Source organism: Dama dama, chromosome 16 (assembly GCF_033118175.1).
Source record: "Dama dama isolate Ldn47 chromosome 16, ASM3311817v1, whole genome shotgun sequence".
NCBI lineage: Eukaryota > Metazoa > Chordata > Mammalia > Artiodactyla > Cervidae > Dama > Dama dama.
The window spans coordinates 26,912,985-26,935,664 of NC_083696.1; the positions used below are offsets into that span (position 1 = coordinate 26,912,985).

General features: G+C 47.9%; 1 protein-coding gene across 5 annotated transcripts in view; it reads right to left on the minus strand.

Annotated features, from left to right (window-relative positions):
- The window catches only part of FGD3 (FYVE, RhoGEF and PH domain containing 3), a 40,755-nt gene that overhangs the window by 10,586 nt on the left and 7,489 nt on the right, over positions 1–22,680 (minus strand). For all 5 annotated transcript variants that reach the window (XR_009696372.1, XM_061163622.1, XM_061163620.1 and 2 more), the window contains 13 exons: positions 21,394–21,594; positions 20,058–20,571; positions 13,587–13,676; positions 12,769–12,905; positions 10,435–10,591; positions 9,093–9,231; positions 8,486–8,544; positions 5,642–5,788; positions 5,206–5,298; positions 3,948–4,027; positions 2,686–2,716; positions 1,653–1,760; positions 559–621 (listed from right to left, as the gene is read on the minus strand). Coding sequence is in view for 4 of the 5 variants with exons in the window: in XM_061163622.1 (XP_061019605.1) it covers positions 559–621; positions 1,653–1,760; positions 2,686–2,716; positions 3,948–4,027; positions 5,206–5,298; positions 5,642–5,788; positions 8,486–8,544; positions 9,093–9,231; positions 10,435–10,591; positions 12,769–12,905; positions 13,587–13,676; positions 20,058–20,522 (1,569 nt within the window). In the remaining variant the exon portion in view is untranslated. The remainder of the gene's footprint in view (positions 1–558; positions 622–1,652; positions 1,761–2,685; positions 2,717–3,947; positions 4,028–5,205; positions 5,299–5,641; positions 5,789–8,485; positions 8,545–9,092; positions 9,232–10,434; positions 10,592–12,768; positions 12,906–13,586; positions 13,677–20,057; positions 20,572–21,393; positions 21,595–22,680) is intronic.

The following is a 22,680-nucleotide window of genomic DNA, read 5'->3' on the forward strand; positions in this document are numbered from 1 at the left end:
ACAGCACCTCCCTGGTAGTCTAGGGTTATAACTGTCATCAGACTTCATGACGATTAGGCCCAGTGGTTAATAATGACGCTCCCCTGTACTGCATACTCACTGCATGCAAGGCACTCCCATTTGCCCTCCTGCTTAATCTCCCAACCAACAGAGTGGGCGGGTCTCAGGAATAGTCCCATGGCCTGGCCCTGTCAGAGTGGGGACAAGGACACAGGCTGTCCCTGGACACACCAACCTTGCCCACACTGATTGAGCATCCTGAGGGCCAGGCATCACCTTGATGCACATTCATCCAGGGCTATTCTATTCATGGTAAAGAGCACAAGTCTTCAGAAGATCTTAACTGTGTAACCTCCACCCACCCCAAAAAATGGACATTTGGGTCCCAGCAGGCTTATCCCAGCCCTCTCCCGACAGGCCCCAGAGGCCATCACTGTAAGGACCCAGGTCCCATGGAGTGGGGGGAAGGCTTACCCCTAAGGACTCACCCTCAGGTCACCCTGGTCTGACCCCAACTTCCACCTCCCACCCATGCCAACAGCTGAGGGGGTCACTCACCCCTGAAGCTCCCCCTCCACTGTTGGCTGGCACTGCGGGCACCTCGGAGCTGGGGCTCATCATCTGGAAGGGACAGAGACAGCTGGCATGGGCAGAGGTTCCACAGCCACATGCTGACATCCAGTGTAATGTTGGAATACCGCCATTTCTTCCGTCTGATCACAGGGTCAGGAGAAAGACTGTCGGGGCCTAGTGTTTGCTGTGATTTTTGACAATCAGCCCCTCCCTGGCCTGGCTGAGGACTGAAGGCGTCCCAGAAGAGTTATCATTTCCCAGCTGGGGGTGGGGGAAGGTGGGCAGGTATGAAGCTTCTCAAGGCCCATTGGGCCTGGCTGGCTATATCACACCACATGAGGTGGCCCTGGGTTCTAGCTCCTTCCTCAGGCATCCATGGAGAGCTCAGTGCCCTGCCTTCTATGGTCAGGCTCTGCCTCCACATCGACTTTAATAGCAGGTATGGGGTGGGGCAGGGGCATCCTGTTTTCAGGTCACCTCTGTTCAAGCTAGGAGACAGTGCTTTTCTTGCCTGGGGATGAAACAAAGTTTTCTTCCAAAATAGTCCAGAAAGCAGACAAAATGGAGATTTGATGCAAATATTAAGTGGATAATGAGGTGGCCTGTGGGACACAGGGAGGACCAACCAGGCTTGGTGTCTGGGACTCAGAGCTGTTGAGCCAGTCTGGGCTGGGCATCAGGGATGTCTCTGAGGACTCTCACCATGAAGTCATGTTTGGTTGTGCCCACACAGAGGGGATGGCCAAGGCCTAAGGTCACCTATCTGGCCGTGGGCAGGGATCCTGCTTCCCTGCTCCCCCCAGGCCTGGGGACCACTCCCCACTGGGAGGAAGCCATGCTTGCTGATACGATCACAGCCCCTAGAGCACGTGAGAGGACAGCGGATCATGTAGCAGCTTCATCCAGCCCTGCCCTTCCCTCCCTCCGTTCTGAGTGCTGACCACACCTGTGGGGAGCAGGGGTCCCCACATGGATGCTCAGTAAAGGTGGGCACGAGGAGAGTGTGGGGACCAGCTTCCCTCCCCAATACCAGTCCTTGTGGAAAGGGCCTAGGTCACCCAACAGGTGCTGGCTCTCACAGGGGGTTCTGGAGTGAGGGGGGAATTCTCATCCTGGCTGAAGGAGCCACTGAAGGCCTTGAAAGTCTGGCTGTTCTGCTTGTGTTTCTCAATGGTGGCTTGAATGACCTGAAACAAAACCACAAAGAACAAGGGCCCTCAGAGAGCATTCCAGGAAGGTCAGGATAGGGTCCTCCGGTCATTGCCTTTTCCTCTGACCAATAGCCTCACATTTCGGCAAAAGCCCCCACTATAAGGTGAGAAAACAAGGCCCATGGATGTGACCAGTGACTGACCAGGTCCCCACTCCAGCTTCCATGGATCCCAATGCCACCCCACATGCAGTGGCTCCAAGCCAAAAGCAGACACTCTCTGGGAACATTTTATATGGATTTGAGGCCGTGTTTCCATTTCCTGCAACAGCATTATTACCATCTAGTATCTGTTTGAATTTCCTTTTTCTCTTCTCACTCACATTTCTCTTCTATGAATTTTGCGAGCCACATTTCACTAATGGTTAGCATTTGGCCTGGTGGTGGTCTGCCAACCCCGCTCACTGCCTTGGTCTTCACACTGCCTTGGCCCTCCTGATCTATGTCCCCACCATAGCCAGCTCTGAGCTGAGCCTGCTCTGGCTGCCCCATGATGCTGCCTGGCCTGTCACTGGAAGCACAGACTCCATCCTGGAAGTCAAACTGCTCATCCACACAATGCATCGCTCCTGCCAGCCATGGAGAGAAAGGTGACACGGACCCACCTTCAAACTGCCAGCCAGTAGAGATTCTCCCCAGGGTGAAGGCACCTCCCTGCATTCCCACTTCCATGCCTTTACTTTTGTTTACTGAGGAGGAGCCCCAAATAAGAGAATGGATTCAAAGTTTTGTGGAGTCGGAAGGTACTTAGAAGCTTGGTCAATCCATCACTTCAAGGTGGACAGATGGGTGGGCAACACCTGAAGGGCCACAGGGCCAACCCATCCCTTGCTCCAGAATGAAATGACTATGCTGCTCAAGAATTTGGTCATTTGGTGACTTTAAAACTTTAGGAGCTTTACCTGAATCCATTCTTTCTTCTCCTCTTCCGTCCTATAAAAGCCAAAACAGTATTTTATTAATTTTGTCTTGAAAGTGAAAGTGAAGTCACTCAGTCGTGTCCAACTCTTTGCGACCCCATGGGCTGTAGCCTACCAGGCTCCTCCGTCCATGGGATATTCCAGGCAAGAATACTGGAGTGGGTTGCCATTTCCTTCTCCAGGGGAGCTTCCTGACTCAGGGATTGAACCCCAGTCTCCCACATTGTAGGCAGACGCTTTACCATCTGAGCCACCAGGGAAGTCCTAATTTTGTCTTAGATACTGAGTATAAACCATCCGACTCCTCTCAGCTCTGTAGCAAATGCCTGAGCTGCTCACTGCCTGGAAGTACAAGTCAAGGTTTGGAAGAGTGGCCCCACAGGCTCTGGGACAATGAAGCCAGTATCACCAGATGCAGTCAGGTTGAGTGTGGCCAAGCGGAGCTAGGTATGGCCATGTGGGTTCAGGACGGTTCAGGTGTGCCCAGACGAAGTCAGGTGTGACTATATATGTGGTTAAGCTTGGTATGCAGAGCCCTCTGCAGTGGATGTAAATCAACACCTCCCTGGGCCACAGTGGGTCATAGATGGGCTCTCCCATGTACTGCTGCAAGTCAGAGAGAGCCTGGCACCATCTTACAAGAGAGTGTGACAACAGCCACCAAAATTTAAAGTGGATGTGCTACCCTTTGGCCAGCAATTCCACTTCAAGAATCTGTCAGATGTACATAACTAGACATCTGTACAAAGCTTGGTTCATGGACATTGCTTGCAGCATCATTTGCAACAACAAGACCCCAGAGGAGCCTAGATGCCCATCAGTGAGAACCAGCCAGTGACCATATTGGAAAATTATCCTACTTTAGAAAATGGTGATCACATATGGAATGATTTCTGATAAATTAAGTGAAAAAAGCAAGATGCAGAACAGACTAGACAGAAAATAGTCATCTGTGATTAAAAAAATAGATACATGTATGTATGTTTGGGGACAAAAATTCCAGAAGGATGCATCAGAGATGGTTAAAAATGTCTACTGGGGGTGGGGAACAGGAGGTGGGCAGAGGCCTAATTTTCACTGACTTCCCCTTAGTACTGTTAACATTTTAAACCACAAATAAGCCAGTTAAATGAATAAATAAAAACACATCAAAAGATTATCCAGTTTAGAAAAGGAAGCCATCTGCTAAAATTTCAGGTCAAACACATTCCCACAGCAGCAGACTCCGAGGCAGCTAATCCTACCGAGTTTGTAGCTCCAGGGACCTTTTCTTTCCAGTTATGATGAATGTGTGGGCTGCACCTGACTTGACAATATCCTGCACCTAAAGGAACACAACCAAGGACAAAGCAAAAACAAAAACATATGTCACTTAGCAGGTCCTGGACTGTGGACTCACACTGTCACTCAGACTTGGAGGGTTTTCCCTGAGAAGGGGGCAGAGGTGACCCAGTGGGTCTGCACGGAAGGTGTCCAGCTTAGGGTCATGGTTGCTGTGGGTGACTGTATGAGTCAGTCCACAGGGGAGGGTGGACCACTGACCTGCTGAGGCAGGGCTACGACCACTCATCCACTGTTCTTGGAACTGTGCCGGCCAAATGTGTCTGTTTTCGGGGTTTCCCAGGACCCCAAGAACCACAAAGGTAACCCCAGATACTCCTGACACACAGGATGGAAATCTTAGAAGAGCCAGGAGGATCCCCACTTCTCTGCAGGGGTTTCTGAGGCCCCATGGGCAGGTACCTTGGATCCAGGGGCATCTGCAACAAGGAGCCATCCTTCATCCCCTAGACCCCTCATTCCCTCAGCCCTTGGCTAGATGTGGCCCACAGGCAGGCCACTATCAGAAAGGATTTTTTTTTTTGTATCATTAGCAAATCTTTACATTTCAGAATAACTAAGTACTTTGCTTTAGCCAGCATTTTTGGAGTGCCTGTTAATTCAAAGTACTCCCCCACAGGAGAAGGGGCACTGATTCCAGCTCCAGTAGCCCCACAGCATAAGACACAGATGGACTCAAGGAAGAGGGCCAGCAAGGACAACAGGCTGTCTGGATTTGGGGTATAGATGTCAGCAGAACCTCATCCAGGTTCCAGATTGGTGCAGGAGTGGAGGGAGCATAGGACCAAGGACCAAAGAACAGACAGGATGGGCACCCCATCTGTAGTCACCTCAAGCTTCACTTAGAGTCTGTAAAGGGGGCCCTGAGTGCTGGGGACAGGAGACAGCCTGGTCCTGCCATGGCCCTTCAGCCCAACACGAAGCCTACACGTGCAGGCAGGTAGGCCAAGCGGAGAGGCCAGGATCCTGCCCACTCAGCCCAGGATGCCAGGACAAGGAGCCCTCAGAGATGTTCCGGCATGCCTGAATCAGGACAGAAGCAAGGCTCAGAGAAGCAGGCAGATGACCAGTTGCACAGCGGTGAGTGGCTAGAGCCCTGTGTCCCTACACCTGCTCGGTGCTCTCCCAGGAGAACAGATTGCGTGGGAGGGGCTCACCTACCTGGAGGCCGGAAATGTCCATCTTCTCCCGGACACTGAACTTCTGGCCCATAAGCCGCAGTTTGGGCACACAGTAAAGGATCATGCTGTTGAACTGCGATAGGGACGGGCAGGCAGGCGATGAAGGGCGTCTGACCCCAGAGAGGAGCACCCTAGGGAGGAGGTGGGGCGTGGCCCTGGCGGTGGTGGACAGGGCTGGGTGGGGCTGGGATGGGCGTGGGCGTGGCGAGGGCATGCTAGGGGGCGGGCCGAGGGTGTGGCTTAGTGGCTGGGCGTGGCTTTGCCGCTGGCTGGGTCTGGGCTGAGTGACGGTGTGGCTGAGTGACCGGGTAGGCCAGGACTCTGCATCTGCGCCGGGTCGGGCGAGGCAGGGTTGTGGCTCTGCAGCTGGGTTGGAAAGGAGTAGGCAGGGCTGGTGTGATTGGATGGGGGCTCACCAGGAAGAGGTGGCGGTCCTGGGTGGTGCCATTCTTGGCGGACAGCTTCTGGATGTGGCCCTCCTTGATCAGCTCGTTCGCAGGGTTGACGATGTCTTCCTCCCCACCCAGTCTCTCGTACACCTCCAAAAGCTTGTGCATTTTCTCCTAAGAGAGACACGGGGCTCAGGCAGCTGCACAACCACAGGGACTGGAGGCCTGCCAGGGCTGGGGACCCAGAGATGAGTGGAACCCTGCCCTGCAAGTGTGGACCAGAACCAAGATGACACCATGAGCCTGTGTACAACCAGATGTGAGGGGAAACACGAGTGACACTCAAGTTGGGCACTGAATAGAAGTTCACCTCGCATGTTAATAATAACTATTCAATTATAACAGCAGCTAGCACCATTGCTATGTGCCCTGCCCTGTTCTACACATAGTGTATTTAATTACACATGGTGTATTTAACCTAATTCTCGCACGGGTTCTAGGAGGCAGATCCCATTATTATCCTCAACCTGTAGACAGAGAAACTGAGACACAGAGAAATTAAGTAAGTTGCTGGAGGTGCTTCAGCTAGAGAACTGGGACTGGCTCTCTTGGCCTCCACACTGCATGCCAGTGCCTTCTATGGGGAGGCAGTGAAGGCCTTTGGGTCAGAGGAGATATGCTGGGCCCCTCTTGTGTTTTAGCCTTACTGGGTTTCCTGCTCCACCCTCAGATGGCCCAGGGCCATGATAAGACCAGACCTCTGCCTATCCTCAGGTCATCTCCCTCTGGCCTCAAAACTGGGTTGTGTGGTATTATGATCAACCAGCTCCCCTGGGGTATGAGGGGGAGGATAGGCAGTTTATTGTTCCAGCTCTCGGCTGAGAGGCGCCTAAGCCAGGAATGAAGGAATGAACACAGCAAAAGGCAGAGCTGAGCCTAAGGACCCTTAACCCAGAAACAAGGAGAGTGGATCCACCATGCTACAGCAGCCACTGCCCTTGGATCTGACCAGTCTTAGCCCACATGCCCTGGAAGCTGGCTGGTTTAGTTGGCCCTTCTGTCTCTGGTATGGAAACAGGCAGTAGATATGGGCACAGAAGCAGACAGGGGACCCCAGCATAGAGATTAAGAAGGAGCAGACAAGGCAGGCCTGCAGATGGCATGTTGGAGAGCTTGTGTGTGTACCTGGGAGGAAATGGCAGGTCAGGAGGGTTCTGAACAGGGAGTGACAAAATAAGCAACCCAGAGAAGGCTCTGGGCAGAGAAAGGTGGATCAGAGTCCAGGGAGATGGGAGGTGGGGAGGGTGCAGTGGTGATCCAAGATGAGATTATGGATAGATAGGTGGACACATGAAGAGACTCCTATGAGCACACACTGATAAACCGTCCCCTGCACCTGAGAAGAGCCCTCAGACTGTCACAGAGGCCTCAGTAGACTTGGAGTGAGAACTGCCACATGGTGAATGTGTTATAGTGTGATGGGAGTCCATCCCATGCCCCTCAGATGTAGGCCCACAGAGGCTCCTGCAAAGGTCCATGGGCTCTATGTGACCTCATGACCTTGGAGTTCCATGAAGCAGCTCTTTCTCCTCCGTTAGATTTAGTATTGGGGAGAAAAAGACAAGAAATTAGATTTAAAAGGATCTAGAGTGAAATGTTGCCTGGTTTGGTTGCTGTGGGTACCCCCAAAGCAGACCCAATCCTGGGGAAAGTCAGGTAGGAGGACATAGGACATGGATCACACGTAACAAGAGCTGCCCCAAAACAGGCTGCCCATCTCTCATTTCTCGCTGTTGAGAGATGTGTGGTCAAAGAAATATTTTCCTTTCTTTCTCATCTCAAAAAACAGCAGTGCCCATGTGAAAGTAAATAGGTCCCAGGACTGAGGGAACCAGGGCTGGATAAAGACTGTGGCAGGCTGGAGAGCCTGCTTACTGAGAAGATATCTCACCTCATCCCAGGTTGAAGTGTGGCCCTGGGGCTTTCAGAGTTTTCCAGTAAAGCCAAGAATTTGGATTCTCCTGTGAAGTGCCCTGATCTAAAATTCTGGGTAAGGACTTAGAAATTCTTACACCATGTCCAGGCAGTGTGCAGGCCAAACAAGGGCTGTGATGAAACAATGCCAGCTGGGTCAAAAGGTGTTGGTGTGAGCTAGGCCTCCCCATCTGCAGACCCCATTGCTCAGAGGTGTTAGATCAACAAGAGGACACCTTTGGGCTATACTTGGAGATGGGACCTTTGGTAGGTGATTAAGTTTAGATGAGGTCATGGTCATGGGGTGGGGAGGGGATCATGATGAGATTAGAGCCCTAATAAGAGAGACACCAGAGAACTTGATCTTTCTTTTTGCTATGTGAGGACAGGGAGAAGGTGGCTGTCTACAAGCCAGGAATCAAATCCATTGGCACCTTGATCTTGGACTTCCAGCCTCCAGAATGGTTAGAGTAAATGTACGCTGTTTAAGCTGTCTAGTCTACAATACTTTGTTATAGCAGCCCCAGCTGACAGAGCTTGAATGAATGAATGAACAATCAAATGAGTGATGCGAACATTGAGATCTAACATTGGACTGTACCAGGTCTTGTTCTGAGCACTTTATGTAGAGTGATTTGATCCCCACGATCCCCAATGAGACAAGTTTTGTCAGTGACTTCATTTTACAGATGGGGAAACTGAGGCACAGGGTACTGTATAACTTACTAGCAATCATCAAGCTAGTAAGGGGCAGGCCTGTATAGCTCTCAGCAGAGCCTCTGTCTTCCTGGGGGCAGGTGGGTGAGTGTGCATACTGATGATGCTTCGCCCACCCTGTGCTTGCCCTGCCCTAAACTGCTGGTTCCTCAGGCATCTTCTGGGAATGCCCACACTCACCATTTTCCGAATGGCAGCATTGGAGTGGTTGGCAGCTGTGGAGATGAGCTCCAAGGACCCTGCAGAAAGATGACAGAATCTAGCTACAGGGCACCTGGTGGCTCCGCACAGGTCCTTACCGCATGAGGGTGAGTGCCAGACTCTGCCCTGCTCCTGTCCTTTCCCATGTCTGTATCAGGTGCTCATGGGAACTGGCCTAGGTGGGGCAGTGCAAGCTTGCAGACATGTCCCATTTGCTGGGGGTCTGCCAAGGCTGGTGTCCCATTCCCCTGTGTAGATCCTGCCCCATGCTGCCCACCAGCTTCTGCCCATGCACCAGGCGCAGCCTTGCCAGCTCCACAAGGTCCTCCATGAGCCCTAAGCTCTGCCAGCACTTAGCAGTTCCTTCCACAAGAATATCATCCTCTCCTCACACTGCAATGGGGGCAGGGGAGGTTTTTCCCTTCCACTCACTCACTCACTTCCTGTTTAGGGGTCAGCTGGAACTCTTTCCTTCTCTCTGTCTCTGTCTCTCTGTCTCTCTCTCTCTCTATCTTTCTGTCTGTCTGTCTCTCTCGTTGTGGGTTTTCAGCAGGAGCCCCAACTCCCACCGCCCAGGCCAGCTCACTCTCTGCATCCTTCCAGTCTGGGGCGTCCTCTGGGAGCCTCTTCAGATAGTCCTTGAGCAGCAGCTCGTAGCGGGGGACCCTCTGCACGGGCTCCAGCATGTGATGCTGCAGTGTTAGGTTTCCGCACATCTCCTGCTTCTGTGGGGTAGATAAGGAGGTGTGGGGCACCCATGGGCAGGCATGTGGCTCCCAGGCACACTCCACACTTCCAGCTTTTGCAGCCCCCAGAAGGCTGCCTGGAGTACCCACAATCGACTGACTGCAGGCCGCATCTTACACAGAGGAAACTGAGGCTTGGAGAGGCTGAACAATGGAGCGAGGAGCTGCACCCCAGGCAGGCCTGCTCTAGACCCAGTGCTGGCACTTTTATATGCATCCTCCTTGGAGACTGTTCTGTGCGGACAGCTGGGAGGGCCCAGCTGTAAGTGAGCGGGTGAGGGTGTAGGGGTTGCAGGTAAAAGGGGAGAAAGGAGCACTAGGAGTCAGAGCTATCCTCTCTGGGGAGAGAGGGGGATGCTGAGAGATGCAGGCAGATCCAGGACTCTATACTAAGAAATCATGAGTGATCTGATTACAGTGGGATCTGGGGAAAACCCAGAAGATTATCAAGGGGCCACCCCAGATCTGAACGTGTCCTTCAAAGCCTTAGCACAGAGGGCTCAGTGCCCATTGACTCTCCAGGGTACAGCGAGGAGTGTAGGTGCACACATACATGTGTATGTACACATGTGCACATATGTTACATATGTGCATATATGCATGTGGGTGCAGGTGGCTCATACTTGAAATATTTTTAAAAGAATTACTTTATTTAAAATTGGTGAATGTGGCCAATTAAAACCCTCAAATTTTGTATGGAAAACAAAATCATAAAGTTAAAAAATAAAACATCAATGGGGAAAAATAATTTGCAACACATTTGACAGTTAACAGCTGACATTCTTAACATGTAAAATCTACATGAATTAGTAAGAAAAAGACCAACAGGAGACAACAGCAACCAGAGCTGTGAACAGTCTGTTTGCAGAAAAAGAGATAGATAAGATTGATGCAACATTTTCCTAAGTGTTTGTACCAGCCACTGAGGGATGCTCTGGAGGGAGACTGGCATTTGGATCCTGGTCCTATTGAATAATAGTTTGTGATGACACGGTCACACAAACTTTTTGAGTCACCGTTTCCTCTTCCATGAAATGAAAATGACGGTTTGTCTCTTGGAGTTATTTTAAAGATCAAAGCATTAATAGAGTATCTGGACACATCCCACAGTTTTACTGATTTCCTCCATGTTGAAACACAAATCCATCACTGTGCCCATGAAGCCGAGGTGGGGCCACCTACCTGGATGCTTTGGACAATGTCTTTAAATACCAGGGAGCGCTGGGTCCAGGTGCTCACCAGCTCCACGGCCCGGTCGAAGTTCTTGACATATTCACCGTACATCTTGAGGAACGGGGCCAGCTTCTGCAGGATATCTCCAAGTCGGGGGTTCACATCCCTGCACCCGGGAATGAGATCATCACACACACACAGCTCCCGTGAAGGGCCAGGGTGGGACAGGGACTTCACAGGGAGCCATGGGACAATGGCCTGACTCCCAAGTCTGTGTGATGGTGGGCAAACTGGTCACCCTCTCTAAGCCTTACTTTCCTCTCCTATATCACATGGGATAGAAAATAGTGTGTTGCCTACAGGATCATGTGAAGTACTTCAACAGTGCAGTCACAGAACCATCCTGCTCAAAACCAGGAGCTGTTAGTAATAGTGGAACCACTTGATGAGCCAGTTATCGAAGAGAACCAAGAAAACCCCATTATACTTCTATATGAGCAACGATTAGAAACAATAGGATGATCTAATTCTGGCAATATCATGGGGAAAGCAGCACTGTGTAATAATGAATGGTTTGGACAAGGATTTAGAAATAAATTTAAAGGAACCAAAAATATATTAATATATTAGACTTTAGAACTGTGGGGGATTTATCCTAAAGAAATAATCCAAAACAACAAAAAAAAGGCACAGGCAAAAAGTCATCCTCTGCAGCATTACTAGGAACGGGCTTTAAAGGCAGAGGGGAAGCCCCTGGACTCTTGCACCATTATTACACAAGGAGTGTCTGTGTTCTGACAGTCTCTTCAGGGCCTTGAGGGGGAAAGTCATTTCTAGCAGGTGTGCACTGCATATCCAGCCCTGAACTTTAACCTCATGGCCTTGTATACAGTATAACCTGCTCTGCAAGTGGAGCATGTCCTTCTAAATATTTACAAATTGACCTGGATGCTTGCTGAGCCTTGCAGGTGCAGGGACACCCCCCATTCAAGCCCTTGGCCTCTGGCTTCTATGTTCTCTCTGGCCTGGCTCTAGTTTAGAGAATGGATTCTTGGGGACACCACAGGCCTTGCAGCTGAGCTGTCCCTCTGCTACAAATAAATGGAAGCAGCAAGAGGGACAGAGGGACAGCCCTCTGGGGACACTCATGAGAGAGAAAAACATCTTATTTTTTAAAGCAGAGGTGCAGTATACACTAGGAGGGAAAATAAACCCATAAGCATGGTCTATTCACTGGTGTTTGCAGACATCAAACCTCACTTAAATTCCACAAAGCCCTGGTTTGGTGGTTTTAGTTGTTAAGTCATGTCTGACTCTTGTGACCCCATGGACTGTAGCCCACCAGGCTTCTCTGTCCATGGGATTTCCCAGACAAGAATACTGGAGTGTTTTGCCAATTCCTTCTCCAGGGGATCTTTCTGACCTATTAATCAAATCCACATCTCATGCACTGCAGTCTCCTGAATTGCAGGCAGATTTTTCACTGTCTGAGCCACCAGGGAAGCCCAGACAATTCTATTTACAGTAGCACCTGCTCAATGTGCTCAGTCACATCTGACTCTTTTGTGACCCTGTGGACTATAGCCTGCCAGGCTCCTCTCTCCATGGAATTCTCAAGGCAAGAATACTGGAGTGGGTAGCCAATCCCTTCTCCAGGGGACCTTCCCGACCCAGGGATTGACCCCGAGCCTCCTGCATTGCAGGCAAATTCTTTACAGCTGAGCCATCAGGGAAGTCCTGAAGGGAATGGCAACCCACTCCAGGATTCTTGCCTGGGGAATTCCATGGACAGAGAAGCCCGGTGGGCTACAGACCATGGGTTTGCAAACAGCTGGACACAACTGGGCAACCAACAAAGCCCTGAGCAGGTATTAAATTCTCTTACATAGCTCAGTCGGTAAAAATCTGCCTGCAATGCAGAAGACCCGGGTTCAGTTCCTGGGTTGGGAGTATCCCCTGGAGAAGGAAATGGCAATCCACTCCAGTATTCTTGCCTGGAAAATCCCATGGATAGAGGAGCCTGGTGGGCTACAGTCCAAGAGTCGGACATGACTCAGTGACTAAACCACCACCACCAATTTGCAGATGAAGAAGCTAAGACACTGAGAGGCCCTGGGGTCAGGGTTGGCCCAGGACCCTGCAAAAGAGAGCCTAGGACCCTAGGAGACAGGTTTCCCAGGTAGCTCCTGGTTTGGGGGCATGCAAACCCCAGATTTAAAGGGAATATACAACAAAACACTGCAATAGGATCACCATGACCTTCAATCTCCAAAGGCACAGGAACCAAACTCCTGGGGAAATGTCAGCCCCTCCACTTTCCCAGGCACCCTGAGTTGCACTTACCACTCATTTGTGATCCGCGCCTGCAGCTCAGGCAGGAGGAAATGCCCATGGAAGCGATAGATAGAGGAGATGTTAGAGAAGATGCCTGTGGTGACTTCTGAAGGGATCCCTGCTTCTGTCAGCCGGGTGCAGAAAACCTAGGCATGGAGAAGCCCTTGCAGTGGTCACTAAATGTGAGTCACTGCAAATGGTTACAACATGCTTCTGCTACAGACATGGGAGCTCAGGAGAGGCTGCCATTGCCTTATGTTTTCTTAATGAAACTTCTGCTTCATCAAACTGCCTTAAAGAACCTTATGGTCTTAAAGCAAGCTTACTGATGGCCAAGAATTGGGAGTGAGGCAGGGACAGTCCCCTCTAGACTGAGACAGACCATCTTTCTTCCATCTGCCTTTCATGGGAAATGGATGGTCCGGATTTCCTTTCTCTGCTTTGTGAGCTACAAACAGAAGCAGCACCTGCCAAAGCCTGGTTTCTATTGGAGTTTTACTTCCTGTGCTCATAAACCCCATGTTGCCAGGTGGAGAAGGAGAGTGCCACCCACTGTCATAGGGCATTTACATGCTCAGGTAATTTAGCTGCCATGAAGAAAAACCCCCAAGGTGACTAGATAAGACCTTTGCCCCAGAGCCAAAAGTTGTGAAAGCAAAAACTAAAAATTTCTGGAGGAGACTTAAATATGTCCAAGTTTTAGTATTCATGACAGACATATTCCAACTGCAAGGCCTAGCCAATGCTAAGATAGAAAGTTTGCCTCTGAAACTGCCCACTGAAACTCTGGAGGTAGATAAAGCCAGGCTCCAAGCCAGGAGGGTTACCTGGTCTAGCAGGTGCAGCCGCTTCACATAGGTCTCCTCCGTGTGCAGGAGCTCCTGGGCAATGTGGAGCAACTTCTGAGGCTCAGAGCACTGTGAAGAGAAGAGCTATAACTCACCTAGGGAAGGTGAGTTTGGGGGAGGCAGCACTGACACTGCATACCAGGGATGACCACAGGCCCCCAAAGATCAGAGGAAGCTGCTGGAACTGGGATGTGAGGCTCAGTTCTCACAGATGGAATTTCCAGGGAGGTTTCTGGGAGAGACAGAATAGTTTTTACCAATCCCCTCAAATCTTCTGCAGCCAAGAGAAAACTCTATCTTCCCAGGGCTTTGACTGCAGAGCAGCTACAATAGCCACATCAAAATATACTGTGGAATGACATCATCAAGATGGCAAATTAGAAAGCTACAAGCCCTCCCAATAGACACATGTAAAGATGCTCAACATCGTTAATTGTTACAGAGAAGCAAATCAAAACTATATCGTCTCACACTGGTCAGAGTGGTCATCAGTCATTAAAAAGTCTACAAACTCCAATTCATAAAAATAAATGAAAAAAAAGGCTACAAATAAGAACATTAGAGAGGGTGTAGAGAAAAGGGTACTCTCCTACACTATTGGTGGCGATATAAGTTGATGTAGCCAATATGGAGGTTCCTCAAAAAACTAAAAATAGCATTGCCACATGATCTTATAATCTCACTTCTGGGCATATGTCCAGAGAAAACTATAATTAAAAAAGGTACATGTACCCCAGTGTTTATTGCAGCACTGTTTATACTAGCCAAGACACACAGACAACCTAAATGTTCGCCAGCAGATAAATGTATAAAGAAGATGTGGTACATATATACAAGGGAATATTACTCAGCCATTAAAAAGAATGAAATAATGCCATTTGCAGCAACATGGACTGGATATTATCATACTAAGTGAAGTAAGTCGGACAGAGAAAGACCATGCGATATCACTTATATGCTTAGTTAGTTGTGTCCGACTCTTTGCAGCCTTATGGACTGTAGCCCATGAGGCTCCTCTGTCCTTGAGGATTCTCCAGGCAAGAATACTGGAGTGGGTTGCCATGCCCTCCTCCAAAGATATTGCTTATATGTGGAATATAAAATATGACACAAATGAACTTGTCTATGAAACAAAAACAGACTCACAGATATAGTGAACAGACTTGTGATTGCCAAGGAGAAAGGTGAGGTGTAGGAGGGATGAACTGGGAGTTTGGGATTAGCAAATGCAAACTACTACATATAGAATGGATAAACAACAAGGTTCTAGTGTATAGCATAGGGAACTATATCCAATATCCTGTGATAAACCATAATGGAAAACATTAAAAAGAATATATATATATATATACATATATATAAATGCATAACTGAATCACTTTACAGTAAAAATTAACATAACATTGGAAATCAACTATGCTTCAAGAAAATAAATTTACAAAAAAGAAAGCTCCAGGCCCTCCTTCTCCTACATAGACATGGAGTTAACAATATACAAATAAGAACACCTCTGTGAAATCTCAAGACAGCTGAGAAACTATGGCTTCCAAGCCATATTAAAACTAAGAAGAGATTCTATTAAGCAGAGAATGAAAACTGGTGTGTTTGGAACACCCTTTTACTTTCCTCCCCCAGGCAAAATAGCATGGCACAACTGGGAGGGACTCCCCTCCCCACGATACTCCTCCCTCAGGGTGAAAACAAAGGAGTGAACTGTACATCCAGTGTTCTGTCTCATCTGGAAGTTGCCTCAGGGATGGTTTCTGTCTTGCCAGACTTGGAATGCTATCATGACCAGTGCCAGAGTTTGAAAGACACTGAAAACAGAGGCAAGAAGCATGTTAGAGCTGATGATCTGCAGGCAGATGCCAGAGGAGCAAGAGATCAGACAAAGTTTACCAAGTTTTAGAACTTCTAGCCTGTAAGATTTTTCCCTGCACAAAGCCAGCATGTGAAGATTGGAGAGGTGGTTGTTTTTCAGATGCCCAAATTGCAGCAAAATATTACAAAGAAATAGGGAAACATGGTGTGATTAAAGGAACAAAATAAAATTCCAGAAACCAACCCTAAAGAAGCATAGATCTATGAGCTGCCTATAAAAAAATATTAAATACCTGTCATATAGATGCTTAACGAGCTAAAAAAAAAAAAAAAAGGAACACAAATAGACAAGTGAAATCAGGATAGTGATGCATGAACTAAATGAAAATATCATTAAAGAGACAGAAACTATAAAAAAAGAGCCAAACAAATTCTAGAGCTGAAAATTTCAATAACTAGACTAAAAAATTCAAGCTAGGTCATTTGAAATTATTAAGTCAGAGAAACAAAAAGGAAAACAATGAAGAAAAGCAAAGAGAGCCTCAGAAGTTTATGGAATACTATCAAATTGACTATATATGCATTATGAGAGTCCCAGAAGAAGAGAGTGAAAGGAGCAGAGAGTTTACTTGATGAATTATTGGCTAAAAATGTCTCCCAAATGAAATGGACATACAAATTCAAGAATCTCATGGAACTCCAACTAGGACAAATCCAAAGAACCACACTGGGACCTATTATTAAAAAAGGTGGGGAGGGGGGCAGTGGGATACTATATTTAAAGTGCTAAAGAAAAAAAAACAACAACTGTCAACCAAGAAAACCTTATTCAACAAAGTGGTTCTTCAAAAATGAAGAATAGACTTTCCCAAATAAGCAAAAGATAAAGAGTTCATTATCACTAGACTTACTATACAAGAAATGCTGAAGAAAGTCCTTTAAGTTGTGAAAAGATGGTAGATAGCAACAAGAAGTTATATAAGAATATAAAGTTCTTCAATAAAAATAAATGCATGAACAAATATAGTATCCTATACTATCATAATTTTTGGTGCAAAATAACACAAAAAGGACAAAAACATTTAAAAACTATAAATCTATGTGAAAGGGCATACTGTGCATAAAAACATGTAATTTGTGATATCACATAGATCATCTGGTAGGGACAGCTGTAAAGCAGTTTTTGTTTACCATTGAAGTAAGTTTTTACCAGCTTAAAATACAATGCTATAACTTTAAATATTCTATGTAATTGCAATAGAAAAAATATATAGCATATACACAAGGGGCAATGAGAAGGGAATCAAGGCATATTATTACAAAAAAATCAGATAAACTTAAAAAAGGAAAGCAGTAAAAGGGGGACAAAAAAGTTACAAAGCATATAGAAAATGAAAAAGGCAATAGTGAGTTCTTCCATATCAGTAATTTCTTTAAATGTAAATGATTTAAACTCCCCAATCAAAAGATATGAATTGGTTGAACAGATTTTTTTTTAAAAATAGCATTCAGTTATATGCTACCCACAAGAGACTCGGTCTTCCAAGGTGGCTCAGTGGTAAAGAATCAACCGGCCAAAGCAGCAGATACAGGAGATGAGAGTTTGATCCCTGGGCTGGAAAGGTCCCCTGGAGGAGGAAACAGCAACCCTCTCCAGTATTCTTGCCTGGAAAATTCCATGGACAGAGGAGCCTGGCAGGCTACAGTCCACGGAGTCACAAAGAGTCAAACGTAACAGTGACTGAGCACACAGAAGAAACTCACTTTAGACTTAAGGATATACATCGGCTGTAAGTGAAAAATGTAAAAAGATATTTCATGGAAATGGTCAACAAATAGATCAGGAGTGGCCTACTTACATCAGACAAAATGGACTTTAAATAAAAAACCTTACACAATACAAAGACATTGTATAATGATAAAAGGACCAATTCACCAAGAAGATATAAAAAGTATAAATATGCATCAAACCTCATGGTGGTCATGACTAGGTCATGTCCGACTCTTGCAACCCCATGGACTGTAGCCTACCAGGCTCCTCTGTCCATGGGATTCTCCAGGCAAGAATACTGGAGTGGGTTGCCATGTCCTCCTCCAGGGGATCTTCCCAAACCAGGACTTGAACCTGGGTCTCCTGCATTGTAGGCAGGTTTTTTACCTCATAGCACCTAAATATATGAAGCAAACTTTGACAGATTGGAAGAAAGAAGTTGATTACAACAAAATAACAGTAGGAGACTTCAGTATTCTACTTTCAATACTGGATAGGACATGCAAAATGTCAATAAAGAAACAAGGGATTTGAACAACAGTGTCTGAACCTAACAGACACATATAGAGCTCTCTATCTAATAATGGCAGAACATACATTCTTCTCAAGTGCACATGGAAACCCTCAAGATCAGACCATGTGTTAGGCCACAAAACAAACATTAACAAATTGATGAAGATTGAAATTATATGAAATATCTTTTCCAATCACACCAGAATGAAACTAGAAATCAATAGCACAGGAAAACCTGGAAAATCCACAGATTTCTGGAAATTAGAGAGTACACTCTTTAACAACAGTCAAAGAAGTCACAAAGGAAATTAGAAAATAGCTTGAGACAAATGAAAATGAAAACACAACATATCAAAACTTATGGAATGTGGTAAAAGCAGTGCTAAGAGGGTTATTTATAGCTGTAAATGCGTACATGTATCAGGATGAAAGATCTCAAATCAACAACCTAACTTTGTACCTCAAGATTAGAAAAATAACACACTAAACACAAAGGAGTCAGGAGGAAGGAACTAACAGATTAGAGCAGAGATAAACAACACAGACAGTAGAAATACAGTAAAAAAAAAAAAAACCAACAGAACTAAGAGTTGTTTTTTGAAAAGATCAACAAAATTGACAAACCAAAAAAATGAGAGAGAAATCAAATTAAAAAAATGAGAGAGAAATCAAATAAATAAAATGAAAGAGGAAACATTACAACCGATACCACAGAATACAAGGAATCATAGAGACAGACAATTAAATGCCAACAGTTGAATAAGCTAGAAGACATAGATAAATTCCTAGAAACACAACCTACCAAGACTGAATCATGAAGAAATAGAAAATATGCACAGACCAATAACAAATAAGGAGGTTAAATAAACAATAAAGAAACTTTCCAATAAAGAAAAGGCCAGGACCAGATGGTTTCACTGGGAAATTAGCACCAATTGTTCTCAAATTTTTCCAAAAAATTCAAAGAATGAGGAACACTGCCTAACTCATTCTACGAGACCAATATTATCTTAATACCAAAGCTTTGGGGCCTTGCTGACTCTGGAGATACTGTCCCTCCCAGGGTACACTGATTCTTAGAGATATAAAGGATTCCCCAGCAAGACAAATAGTGTGTTTCAAATGCAAACCAACCCATCCAGAGTCCACAGCCAACAGCCTTCTTTCCTTAATCACACAGGGCCAGGTGTGAGGTATCCAGGGACAGCCCCTGTACGTTAGAGCCCACTGAAATTATTCAGACTGGCCAGTCTTAAGCCTGCTTACTCTGTCTCACCCATCTATCTCTTCAGAAATCACAATAAAGACTCTACTGTAACTTAAATAGTACTTGTACATCAACTATACTTCAATTAAAAAAAAATCATTAAGTGATTAAAAAAAGATTCTTGCTCACAATTTCCACCCCCTCTGTCTTCTGACCCACCCTGGTGCATTTCTCTCTGGTTCTCCTTGGCATGATGTGCCCCCTCTTCTCCTGAGCTATGAGTAATAAACTGTCTTTACACGGAAGTCATCTCCTGATTTGTTGGCTTCGCCATTCCTGAATAATAATAAAACCTAGATTAAAATATGCCCCCAGCCCACTTGCTGAGACTTTGGCTTACAACAGCATAGACCTGTGGCTGCCATTTGCCCACCAACCTGCCTCTGGATGAAGCCATGTTTGTCAATACCATCTCCAACCAAAGGCCATCTGTGCTTCTCTTGAGACCTAGTCACTTGCAGCTTACCTATGCTGTTCTCCTCCCATGCACATGCGGTCCCTCTAAGCCAGAGCTGTCAGCTTTACTCCCATGTCCCCATGAGTCCCAGCACAGAGCCCAGAGCCCAGAATGCTAAAGGGACGCAGATGAGCTTTCTCTAACACTGAGCCGCAAGGCATGAGCATACCTGCTTCCCTGGGCCATCTGCATGGGGCTCTACTCCCATGCCTGGGCTCCCTTCCTGCCTCTGTACACCCTATGGGCAACCCTAGTGTTTTCCCATTCATAAAACAACATGATAATCAAGCTGCCTTCTTCACGGGGGTTCTGCCAGGCAGGCAGCAAGCATCGGTGAACAGAGCTGGTGGCAGCGCTGTTTCCATTAAGACAGGGCCACTGTGTGGCCATGGAACTGAGGCTTAGGAGTGAGATCATTGCCTGACGGGTCAGGGAGACCCCTGCTTGCGTGGTCCTGCCCTCGGGCCTGCCCACCAACCCGTTGCGGGGGCTTCTTTGGGAGTGGTGTTTGAGTGTGCACCCTGCTACAGCCACCAGGCCAAGTGATGGCCCTGGAAACCTCAAATACCCTCAGAGAAGGGCCCTGCAGCCCCTGACACCTGGTACAAGAAGATGACCTACCTTGGCTGGATCCGTGTCAACCTTAGAAAGGCTGTTCTCGGGGTCTGGCTCCTCACTGCTGCCCTCGCCTGCATCGCTATCAGCCTCCTCCTGTGGAGACTTGCCGTCCAGGGCTGTCCCCGGATGTGGCCCTTTGATGATGGTACCTGGGCCCACCTCGCCGCTGTCCTCACAGAACTGCTCGCCGACCACGCTGCAGGACGGGCTGTCTATCCCGCTGTCCCGGTTAGGGATCTTAGAGCTGCTGGCCTCACCCACCGAGCTCACGTCCCCGGCAGAGGCCTGGCTGCCAGGGCTCCCAGAGGTGGGCTCCCTATAGTGAGTTCCAGGCCCGACAGGGAGTGCTGGGAGCTTCCCTGGGTCTGTGCCTGGTTGCTCCAGGGAGGAATTATTAGGCCCAGCTTCTGGCTCATCCATGGTGGTATTGGGGGCTGGGGGTGTTGAGGACCCCCCTCCTGGCTCCATCCTCAAAGCTGAGTTCTCCGATCTCTGTGAGGGGCTGGCTGGCGGCTTCCTGTCGGGGAGAAATGAGCACAGTCAGTACCAGCTGGGCTGTGGACCAGCCCCCACTGGAGAAAGTCAACATGGGGCTGTGCTTGAAACACCCTTGTCAGCCTTAGCTGGCTTTCGGGCAATGGCAAATACAAAGCATTTTATTTTAAAAGTTAATTTCTTCATAGAGAAAGAAGGAAGAGAGAGAGGGATGGAGGGAGGGAGAGAGGGAGAAAGAGAGAGAAAAAGAGACAAAGAAAAGAAGGAAGAAAGGAAAGGAAAAAGAGAGGGTGAAAGAAAAAGACAGGACAGGGAGGAATGACTCCTGTAGCATGAAGCTTCCTGCTCCTCAATGAATTAGAAATAAATGCATAAAATAATAGCAATCACCATCTGGAGCACAGTGGATCTGGTCTGCACCCTGCTTTGGCATCCACGACCCTCTATCCTACAAGGTAGCTCTGAGGTAAGACAGGATACCCATCAAGACCCTCCCTCCATATCATTGTAGATATCCTGTCTGACAGGTGACCTGACACTTTCCAGAGACCCAGGGCCTGAGGAGCCTGGGTCTTGGTCCCAAATTCCTCCCGCTGCTACATGTACACACTGGGGCTGTTTCATGCTCTCTCGTGGTGCCTCTTCTGGAAAACCCTGTGGGAGAAATGCCCTTCAGGTGTCAGCCAGTCAAGTGTCAGACCCTCACAGAGAGGGTCAAAGGTGAGGCTAGCCTGCAGGAGACTGACATTCCCCCACATCTTCTACTTGAACCCGCAGTGGAGCTGCAGAGGAGGACAGCGACCAGGAACAGCAGTCTCTTATTCCTGGGCCACAGGTGGGTTACCTGAGGCTGGAGGACTCCACAAGGGCACCGAGGTGAAGGGCGGGTGCCAGGCTCCCTGCTGGCTGCTTTCTGGGTCCTTTGGGTTGGCCAGCCCCGGCCTTGCACGAGACTGGCGGGGTTGGGGAGAGGGGGGGGGGAGGTTGATTTGCTGAAAATCTTTTTCTTGCCCAGCGGTTTTGAAGTGGAGTAGTTCAGGAGGTTCTGAAAAAAAAAGGTGAAAAGAGAATGTCAACCACCTCCTTCACTAGCACTTAGAGCAACCTGGGTGACAGACCTAGTTCTCCAGGGAGAAGACGGAAGGGCAGCTTCAGGCCACCACTCAGGGCAGGGGACCGCTGAGCAGGTGGTAGAGGCCTGTGGGTAGATGGAGCATGGCTGATTTCCTGGGCCCCAGCCCAGGGGAGCACGTATGGCAATGGCCGTGGCACGTAGCAGCTTCTAGGGCCGGCTTAAAACTGGGGCCAGAACTGAGCTTGTCCCCAGTCATGCCACGACTCATGGAGAAAGGGTCCGTTTGTGTGCAGTGCCCATCATGACTGAGGGGACCCAGCAGGCCTCTCCACATGACCTCCCAGACACATGCACTCCTTGTCCTCACAGTCACAATCAGCTCTGCTGTTAGTGGCTTCTTCACACATTCCCTTCCTCCCTCACTAAACAAAATAAAGAACCATCAGTGGAGGCACAGGTCCCCCTCCCCTCAAGACACACAATCAAAAAGGTGTCCTGAAGCCTGACCCTTGGCCACCCATGCAGCAGAAGGGCCTCCTGGCAGAGGGTGCTCAGAAGAGAAGTGTGAACCACCTCTGCACGCACATGGCCTTGAGGGCTGGTGAGGCCCCAGGAGCCGAGCAAAGATCCAGCCCCTGTGAGTTTCTGCACTTTTGTTTCCCAGTGCAATCAGATTTCTTCTGAGTCAAGTGACACCAAAACCAGTGCAGGGTGCACATTTAGTATTGCTACTGCCACATTCTTCAAGAGCTTAATGGGGAGGAATATCAATATTTCTAAACAGAAAATGCATGTTTTGCCGCATTCTTCTCATAGCACAGAAGATAATCTCCAGTTTCTAGAAATCAGACGTGACATAGCAATAAAAATATGCCAGATGGAATTCGGGCCACACAGTCAGCTTTGGCATGTTAGTGCAGCCATCCGGTGCCAGGTTGAGCCTACTGCAATCACACCTCAGGGCCTCCTGCTTCTGGTCAAGACTGAATACATTGGAGCTACTCTCTCACCTGAAGCAACTAAATCATGGGTAAAGCATACGAAACAGCAGTTTGA